The 9,847-nt window shown below is 50.9% G+C and overlaps 1 protein-coding gene across 1 annotated transcript in view; it reads left to right on the forward strand.

Annotated features, from left to right (window-relative positions):
• LOC307084477 (thyroid hormone receptor beta) overlaps positions 1 to 9,024 on the forward strand; it is a 53,870-nt gene extending 44,846 nt beyond the window's left edge. The window contains exons 5-11 of the mRNA XM_079748880.1: positions 661 to 761; positions 880 to 1,027; positions 1,582 to 1,787; positions 1,900 to 1,926; positions 2,185 to 2,331; positions 2,752 to 3,010; positions 5,362 to 9,024. Coding sequence (XP_079605006.1) covers positions 661 to 761; positions 880 to 1,027; positions 1,582 to 1,787; positions 1,900 to 1,926; positions 2,185 to 2,331; positions 2,752 to 3,010; positions 5,362 to 5,603 — 1,130 coding nt within the window. The 3' untranslated portion in view covers positions 5,604 to 9,024. The remainder of the gene's footprint in view (positions 1 to 660; positions 762 to 879; positions 1,028 to 1,581; positions 1,788 to 1,899; positions 1,927 to 2,184; positions 2,332 to 2,751; positions 3,011 to 5,361) is intronic.
• Positions 9,025 to 9,847: the final 823 nt, after the last annotated feature.

Below are 9,847 nucleotides of genomic sequence, written 5' to 3' on the forward strand. Positions count from 1 at the left end.
GTGTTCATCTTCTACTTTCATTTTCAGTTGCAGAAAATGAGAAATTTGGCAGTGTTGCAATAATAGAATTAAACACACTCCGCTATTTACAATTAATACTTCAGATAAAGAAAAGCTACTTGCTATTCACTTTTTGACTAAGACAAAATATGCAAACCGTTTTGCAAAGGGACTCACCAGTGAAGAAACAAAGCAATTTAAGAGTTGGATTTCTATTCAACCAGAGGAAGGACAAAAATATAGAAAACGTGGATTAATAAGCTTCATAACTAGTATTGCTCCCATAATTGACTTGCTTGCAAGCTAGCTGCTGACTTTATTGATTTTATATTGAACTATTTAATCAGCCGGAAAACGTTAAACCCTTATTGACCTTTAAAGACACACATGTCACTTATTGAGGCCCCATTGTGTAGAAACATGAACTGATAATCGATCCCAGCCGCCGTAACAAAACCCTAACCGTAAACTATCCTCACAGATGCTCGGGAAATATTTTGTCAATGCCCTTTGTGCAGATTTGAGACTGCAATGACGCACATAAATAGCCTGTTCCATAAGTAGTGAGTTCTTTAAACCTGTGTCTGTGTTTTACCCGTTTCACTTGAAATCATTTCATCTACACTTGTAGTTGATGCTTGTTCTTCTTTGTGTCCCCAGGGTACGTCCCGAGTTACCTCGACAAAGACGAGCTGTGCGTCGTGTGCGGGGACAAAGCCACCGGCTACCACTACCGCTGCATCACCTGTGAGGGCTGCAAGGTAACAGGCCCCCTTCAAGACTAAAGGAGTGTCCCTGTGTTCAGTGTCATGGCCACCCAGCCTTACTGCAGTAGTGTGGTCTTTGATCCCCTCTGTGCACCCATGTGACCCACTGCAGGGGTTCTTCCGGCGGACCATCCAGAAGAACCTGAGCCCCTCGTACGCCTGTAAGTTTGAGGCCAAGTGTGTCATCGACAAGGTCACACGCAACGTGTGCCAGGAATGTCGCTTCAAGAAGTGCATCGTGGTCGGCATGGCAACAGATCGTAAGTTTTTACTTTCCTGGTCGACCGGCAAAACGTCCTGCAACACATCCTTGTTGAACTTGAGATTTATCAATCAATCAAATATCCCTCCTTGTGTTCTCCTCCTCCTCCTCCTCCTCCCCTTCCCTCTCCTCCTCCTCCTCCTCTTTCCCCTCCCCCTCCTCTTCCTCATCCTCTTCACCTTCCTCCCCCTCCACCTACTCCTCCTCCCCCTCCTCCTATTCTTCCTCCTCCTTTTCCATCTCTTCTTCCATCTCCCCCTCCTCCTCTTCCTCCTCCTCCTCTTCCTCTCCTCTCCCTCCCCCTCCTCCCCCTCCCTCTTCTCCTCCTCCTCCCCCTCCCTCTCCTCCTCCTCCTCCTCCTCCTCCTCCTCCTCCTCCTCCTCCTCCTCTCCTCCCCCTCCCTCTCCTCCTCCTCCTCCCCCTCCCTCTCCTCCTCCTCCTCCTCCTCCCCCTCCCCCTCCCTCTCCTCCTCCTTCTCCCTCTCCTCCTCCTCCTCCTACCCCTCCCTCTCCATCTCCTCCTCCTCCTCCTCCTCCTCCTCCCCCTATCCAGTGGTGCTGGACGACAGCAAGCGTCTGGCCAAGAGGAAGCTGATCGAGGAGAACCGTCAGCGGCGGCGTAAGGAGGGGGTCCAGAAGCCTCCGGGAGAGCGGCCGGAGCCCACCCAGGAGGAGTGGGAGCTGATCCGCATGGTGATGGAGGCCCACGTGGCCACCAACGCCCAGGGGAACCACTGGAAGCAGAAGCGCAAGTTCCTGGTGAGCCCCTCCTCCACAAACGGCACAATCCCTGTTGACTATCCAACAGCAAGGCCAGGAAGCAATGCTCCTAAATGAAATAACATGGCCTTTATTCTGTACCTCTGACCAGAGTGCAGTGGGGGTGAAGGAAGATAAGGTAAGAGGCTGATAATTCCTGAGAATATTCTTCCATTTACCCATTTACCTACACACAACACTGTTGATCACATTTATTTTGTAACCACTACACTTCAGTGGGTTACCCAAGTCGAGCCTTGCTAAGTAATCTCTATATGCTGTGTATGAAGTGTGTGCGTGTGTATGTGTCTCTGCTTCCTGATGATGTTTGTTATGGCCTCTGATTGGGGGAGTGTTTTCACGCTGTAGTCTGTGTGTCCTCCTCCCCCCAATCCAGCCTGAAGACATCGGTCCAGTGCCCATGGTCAGCGCACCCGAGGGAAGCAAGGTGGACATAGAAGCCTTCAGTCAGTTTACAAAGATCATCACCCCCGCCATTACCCGCGTGGTGGACTTTGCCAAAAAACTGCCCATGTTCTGTGAGGTAAGCCTGGGTGCCGTTTGCTACCGCCTGAACCATGGGCGGATTGGACCGTTTCTCCGTGGTTCCAATGACACAATAATTGAGAGGGTGGGGGGGGGGGGGGGGGGGGGGGGGGGGGGGGGAGTCAGAGTTTGTACTTACATTCTAATGTTTTAATCATACAGCTGCATGCATGTTCATAATGCTCCTCATGCTAGCTGATGCTAAGTGTTGTGCTAACCCCCTCATGCTTTCGGAGGCCTAGCGTTGTGCTAAGCGCTCCATGCTACCTTATGCTTAGTGTTGTGCTAACCTCCTCATGCTAGCTGATGCTAAGTGTTGTGCTAACCCCCTCATGCTTTCGGAGGCTTAGCGTTGTGCTAAGCGCTCCATGCTACCTTATGCTTAGTGTTGTGCTAAGTGTTGTGCTCCCCTCCCCAGCTGCCCTGCGAGGACCAGATCATCCTGCTGAAGGGCTGCTGCATGGAGATCATGTCGCTGCGCGCCGCCGTGCGCTACGACCCCGAGAGCGAGACGCTGACGCTGAACGGGGAGATGGCGGTGACGCGGGGCCAGCTGAAGAACGGGGGGCTGGGCGTGGTGTCGGACGCCATCTTCGACCTGGGAGTGTCGCTGTCTTCCTTCAACCTGGACGACTCGGAGGTGGCCCTGCTGCAGGCCGTGGTGCTTCTGTCCTCGGGTAGGCGGAGCCCCCCCCCCCCCCCCCCCTCCCATGCTGTTGTTGTTGTTATTGTTGTTGCTGTTGTTCCCTGTCCGGCTCTACCTCCCTTTAATATCACTGATATTAACTTTATTTATTTCAGCCCCTATCTCACACTCAAGGACAAGGTTGTTTCGAAGGTCGTTGACTCTCCAGTCTCACACTTTACAAACACAGACAAATATCTGACAAATACATACGGACATACAGACAGACGCACACACAGAGTTGAGGATGATTGTTCAATTGTTCAATCAAAGTTTGGTTAAAGTCAGGCATGTTCATTGTCTTTGTGGGTCATCACCAACTTTGATATCAATGCCTTGTAATGTATATTGGTGTTCACATGAAGGCCATTGGCATATAGGTCTTTGATTTATTGCTGTTAAGTTGTTTCCTCTTGCAAGTCATATATAGCAGTAAAATAGCGCTGTTATTTCACCCTATATGCCCCTAGGACACGCCTCCCTGGGCCGAATAGACTGGCCTCCCTGGGACCTGTTGACCAGTCACTCTGAGACCTGTAGACCGGTCACTCTGAGACCTGTAGACCGGTCTCTCTGAGACCTGTAGACCGGTCTCCCTGGGACCTGTAGACCGGTCACTCTGAGACCTGTAGACCGGTCACTCTGAGACCTGTAGACCGGTCTCTCTGAGACCTGTAGACCGGTCTCCCTGGGACCTGTAGACCGGTCTCCCTGGGACCTGTAGACCGGTCACTCTGAGACCTGTAGACCGGTCACTCTGAGACCTGTAGACCGGTCTTCCTGGGACCTGTAGACCGGTCACTCTGAGACCTGTAGACCGGTCTCCCTGGGACCTGTAGACCGGTCACTCTGAGACCTGTAGACCGGTCACTCTGAGACCTGTAGGCCGGTCTCCCTGGGACCTGTAGACCGGTCACTCTGAGACCTGTAGACCGGTCACTCTGAGACCTGTAGACCGGTCTCCCTGGGACCTGTAGACCGGTCACTCTGAGACCTGTAGACCGGTCTCCCTGGGACCTGTAGACCGGTCTCCCTGGGACCTGTAGGCCGGTCACTCTGAGACCTGTAGACCGGTCACTCTGAGACCTGTAGACCGGTCACTCTGAGACCTGTAGACCGGTCTCCCTGGGACCTGTAGACCGGTCACTCTGAGACCTGTTGACCGGTCACTCTGAGACCTGTAGACCGGTCACTCTGAGACCTGTAGGCCGGTCTCCCTGGGACCTGTAGACCGGTCACTCTGAGACCTGTAGACCGGTCACTCTGAGACCTGTAGACCGGTCTCCCTTGGACCTGTAGACCGGTCACTCTGAGACCTGTAGACCGGTCTCCCTGGGACCTGTAGACCGGTCACTCTGAGACCTGTAGACCGGTCACTCTGAGACCTGTAGGCCGGTCTCCCTGTGACCTGTAGACCGGTCACTCTGAGACCTGTAGACCGGTCACTCTGAGACCTGTAGACCGGTCTCCCTGGGACCTGTAGACCGGTCACTCTGAGACCTGTTGACCGGTCACTCTGAGACCTGTAGACCGGTCTCCCTGGGACCTGTAGACCGGTCACTCTGAGACCTGTAGACCGGTCACTCTGAGACCTGTAGACCGGTCTTCCTGGACCGTATAGACCGGTCTCTCTGAGACCTGTAGACCGGTCTCCCTAGACCGTATAGACCGGTTTCCCTGAACCGTGGATACAGGTTTCCCTGGACCGTGTTGACTTGTCTCCCTGGGCCGTGTAGACCGGTCTCTCTTAGACCTGTCGACCTGTGTACCATTGCCATTGTTTCTGCGCTTCTAAACCAATGGTTTATTTGGGATTATGAGGGTTTATTAAAACCCAAGAAGGAGCAGTACCTCAAAGATAGGAGGGATGCATTGACCCCAGCAGCTGTGGTGATCAATACTCCCCCCCCCCCCCCTTGCTGATATTGTATTGGTCCTCTTAGGCACAGATTCTGTATATTGGCGTATTTATCCGTTCAGGATGGAGGCGTCGTGGTAAATCCGCTGGCTTGTGATGGTGCTTGCGGGGCTCAGCTCAACAGCCTGACCCCAGGTTGTTGAGGGAGTTGTGTGTGTGTGTGTGTGTGTGTGTGTGTGTGTGTGTGGGGCTCACATCATTAATACTAGTTATGTGTTACTGTGAGAGACCAAACATGTGTATGTGTGCGCATGCATGTTAAATACGTGTGTGTGTGTGTTACAAATCGTCCTTTTCATCATAGTTCGCTACAATAATCTCTTTGTGTGTGTGTGTGTGTGTGTGTGTGTTTGTGTGTTTGTGTGTGTGTGTGTGTGTGTGTGTGTGCCTGCCTGTGTGTGTGTGTGTGTGTGCCCCTCCCCCAGACCGGCCGGGGCTGAGCAGTGTGGAGCGCATCGAGCGTTGCCAGGAGGAGTTCCTGCTGGCCTTTGAACATTACATCAACTACCGCAAGCACAAGCTGGCCCACTTCTGGCCCAAGCTGCTGATGAAGGTGACGGACCTGCGCATGATCGGGGCCTGCCACGCCAGCCGCTTCCTGCACATGAAGGTGGAATGCCCCAACGAGCTCTTCCCGCCGCTCTTCCTGGAGGTGTTCGAGGACTGAGCCTTCAGACCGCCACCGCCCAGACCACCACCACCGTAGACGTCTTCTGGGTCCACCGCCCAGACCACAGCCCTGAACACTGCCGGAACACCGCTCACACCGTGAACCGGCTCCTCCTCTTCCTCCTCCTCCTGCCGCTGCTGCTGCTGTGTGTGTCTGGTGTAAAGACTGTGTGTGTGTGTGTGTGTGTGTGTGTGTGTGTGTGTGTGTTAGAGAATGAGTGGTAGATCTGCTTTCAGAGCTGAACTCCGGAGCTTGTCCAGAGCCTTCCAGCCGTGTAGCACACTGCAGGAGGTCGTCCAGTCAGCGGCGTTCTCCAACTGGGAGTGCTGCGTGGGGTTCAGGTTTAGGGGTGGGCCTGGGTGGGCGTGCAGGAGGCAGGACCTGACACAAAAAGTACACCACGCAAACCGCAGGGATTGGTCTACAGCACATCCAAGATGGCGGACCCAGATCGCCGCCTAATTGGTGATGATGACGTTGATGTTTTTTCTTCGATATCCAGACTACATGTATTATGACTTGGTTTGGCGCCGGTAGCATGGTAGCGAGGTCATCGACGCTTGCTGTGAATTCTTCTTCTTCTTTGGATTTAGAGCCACCTACTGTACTGGAGAGGTGAGACAGGATCTAGTCCTGGGAATCCCCTCTGTACCGGAGAGGTGAGACAGGATCTAGTCCTGTGAATCCCCTCTGTACCGGAGAGGTGAGACAGGATCTAGTCCTGGGAATCCTCTCTGTACCGGAGAGGTGAGACAGGATCTAGTCCTGGGAATCCACTCTGTACCGGAGAGAGGAGACAGGATCTAGTCCTGGGAATCCACTCTGTACCGGAGAGAGGAGACAGGATCTAGTCCTGGGAATCCCCTCTGTACCGGAGAGGTGAGACAGGATCTAGTCCTGTGAATCCCCTCTGTACCGGAGAGGTGAGACAGGATCTAGTCCTGGGAATCCACTCTGTACCGGAGAGAGGAGACAGGATCTAGTCCTGTGAATCCCCTCTGTGGGCTCAATGGGACGTTACAAGGACATTGGAACACGAAGCAGGCAGGGAAAGTCTGTTTAACGGCCAGTCAAACGGACCCTGCGTCCTCGCGGCTCCACCGGGTGAGGCCTGGATAGTTCAGGGCCGCAGTGCATGTGTGAAAAGGGCTCCGTGAGTGTGGGTGGTGGAGGATGAGTGTGTGTGTGTGTGTGTGTGTATGTGTGTGTGAGTCTGTACGCGACTCAGTGCTGCGGTGCACGAGCGCAGTCAGCAGCGGATGAAGGCGGCGGGGGTCCGCAGGCCCAGGGCGGCCAGGGACGTTCCTAGCACTACTGACCGTCGTTTCATTCCGTAGCTTAGGAGTAGCGCTCAGCCGAGTACTGGACGGAACCATTCCTTTACGATGCGGGTACTGAATATATAATATCATTTTTTTATTTGTATTTCTGTTGTCGGTGTTCACCTTAACCGCTGGTATGGCTTCTTTTTTTTTTTTTTACAATATCTTTGCGTCTGTTTTGGTGGAGGATTTATGATTTGGACTATCGGTTAGTTTAAAAAGACAGATAAACTGGCTGCTGGATGAGAGACACAATCTCTCTCTTCCTCAACAGACTTTGCCTTCTCAGTGAAGTGGATCAGTTCTCGGGTAGTGGTTAGCCATGCAGTCTCTGTATGAGGGAGGGGGCATTCTGGACCCTGAGTCACACAGCCCAACTTTGAGAGTTATCCGACCAAAGCCCACAAGACTTACAGACATCAGGAAAGCACCACCTGGAGTAGCCATGCCACGCACACTGTGCCAAAATACACAACCAAGTGAGTCGGAGGGGTCAAGGAGTGTGTTGGAGGGTTCAAGGAGTGAGTTGGAGGGTTCAGCGACGGCTGCATGACGGCTGGCTCCCCTGACCCCAGCTGCCATGCACGGCTCAAACAACCCATCTTTTAACAAAACAACTCCACAGTAAACATTGTCTTTTTGAGCTGGGCAAGTTACCTCTTAATACCATCCATACAAAAATGAATTAGACATGAATGAGACTGATAAAAAGATGCTATGCAAAAGGTTAAGTGTGTGTGTGTGTATATATATATATATATATATATATATATATATATATATATACCCACTGAACATTGGGATTAGTTCCATCCTCCCACAGTAGGGCACTTGTTTATGAACGGTAACACTATGAGGTTTTGTCTGTGGATGTGAGGAAACCATTTTGAATCCTTGCGTTTCTAGAGCCCTGTGTCACCCTAAGGACCCTGACGTAATGCCATGAAACGGGGGTGCAAGGTGTGCCTGGCTGCTGGTGAGGGGCTCCCCCTCACTGAGAGGCCGACAGGTGGCCTTCAGAGAGAACGGGCCCCTCTCGCGGCAGGTACAGGCTCCACAAGCATGGAATTGTTGGACAAAAAAAAGGCGGATATTTTAGTCATAATTTGTATGTTTTGCTTTTGCAATAGCCTCTCTGACATGGTTGTTTGCCGTGGGGGGATTCTAAAGCTTTGTAAATGACGCTGGCCCTCGCCACACTCTTCTCCTCAAAAGCAAACCTTTTGCGTTCTATCTTTGTTCTCTGAGTCGATTACTCTTCACCTAGCAATAGACTCAGCTACAGTGTTTTTAGATACCTCTCACATCCACAAAACACCTCACCAAACTAAAATACTCAAAAAAGTCAGAAATGCACAGACAATCATTGGAGGGACAGAGAGAGAGAGAGAGAGAGAGACAGAGAGAGAGACTGAGAGAGAAGTGCAGGCAGGGCATACTGGAGCCAACTGAGCCAGAGTGGGACAGCCAGTGTTGTGGCTGGGGGGGCGGAGCCAGTGCTGATCCAATAGGGGATCACGTAGTTTTGAACCTTCTTTGCTCTGGACATAGTGGACTCTAGGAAGACCCAGCTCAGCAATCTCTCCTTTCACGTTTACTCAGTTACAAAACAATAACAAAAGGTTACACAGTAGGACAAGAAACTAAAATAAATGAATAAAGAAGAAAATAAAATTGCTATTTTACAAGTACAAAGGAAAAGGATGTATATTTTCAGACAGCATTGTTTTGTACAGGTGTCGTTGGATCATAACATGGACATTGGTTTGTGTTTTGCATAGCATCCGAGCTGCTGTGCAAAGCATAATGTAAACAAGGATAAGACTGTGCAACATTCACTTCTACAATACACAACTACCTGAGAGACCGCACTTGGACTTCAGTCTGACAGTCAGACAAGTGTTAAAGGATGATAATGAAACGAGAACGTAAAGCCAACCGTCATCTCATTACCAGCATCAGGAAACCAAGTAAAGGAAACAAGCTAACAATCTACGGTCAAATGAGCATCAAACACACAATATCAAAAAACTAAGAAATTTGGAACGTTTGTTGTGGATGAGCTGATTGTTCATGGAGAGAAAGGGAGCATTATAAAGGTGTGTGTGTGGGGGGGGGGGAGAGCCCGGGGGGTATGGAGCAGTTGCACTTAAAGACCATTTGATGCTCACGGTTAATGATGTTTTCACTTCCTGTGAATTGGCACTTGAGAGAATAAAGATTGTTTTAAGGATGTGGTGATGATGTTTGTCTCCTCTGTACGTAGTTTCACTTGGCTATATAAGTCTAAATTTTCAGATGGTGATGTTTCTGTATACCTTTTGAATAGGTTTCACATTGGCCTGCTCTTAAGAAGCTCCCTCGAATAAGGTCAAGGTTCACCAGTTAGGGAACATTAAGCTGGTACCCCTGTACTTGAGTAAGCTAATATACGGCTCTCTGTGTGTTTGCATTCTATTTAACCACAGTATGTGTGTCTGTTGGCTTTCTAAATCTATCTAGCAATATTATACCCGTTTGTAAAGACTATTTATATGGAGCAATTTGCGCCACCTTGTGGAAACTTTGAGGCACCTGAAGACTTCATCATTAGAAGGATACTCACTTTCCCTCACACTCTCTCCCTCATGCTCTCTCTCTCCCTCACACACTCTCTCCCTCAAGCTCTTTCCCTCACTCTCTCTCTCCCTCATGCTCTCTCTCTCTCCCTCATGCTCTTTCCCTCACTCTCTCTCTCCCTCATGCTCTCTCTCTCTCCCTCAAGCTCTTTCCATCACACTCTCCCTTAGCTCTCTCTCCCCCCTCATGCTCTCTCCCTCTGTCTTCACTCTGACCGCACCATAGTGAACATCAGAGAAATATTATCCATAAACAAGGGTTTTTTCTTGCCATGATGTTCAGGAATGGATAACTTACCAT

Source organism: Pollachius pollachius, assembly GCF_949987615.1.
Source record: "Pollachius pollachius genome assembly, chromosome: 13".
Lineage (NCBI taxonomy): Eukaryota > Metazoa > Chordata > Actinopteri > Gadiformes > Gadidae > Pollachius > Pollachius pollachius.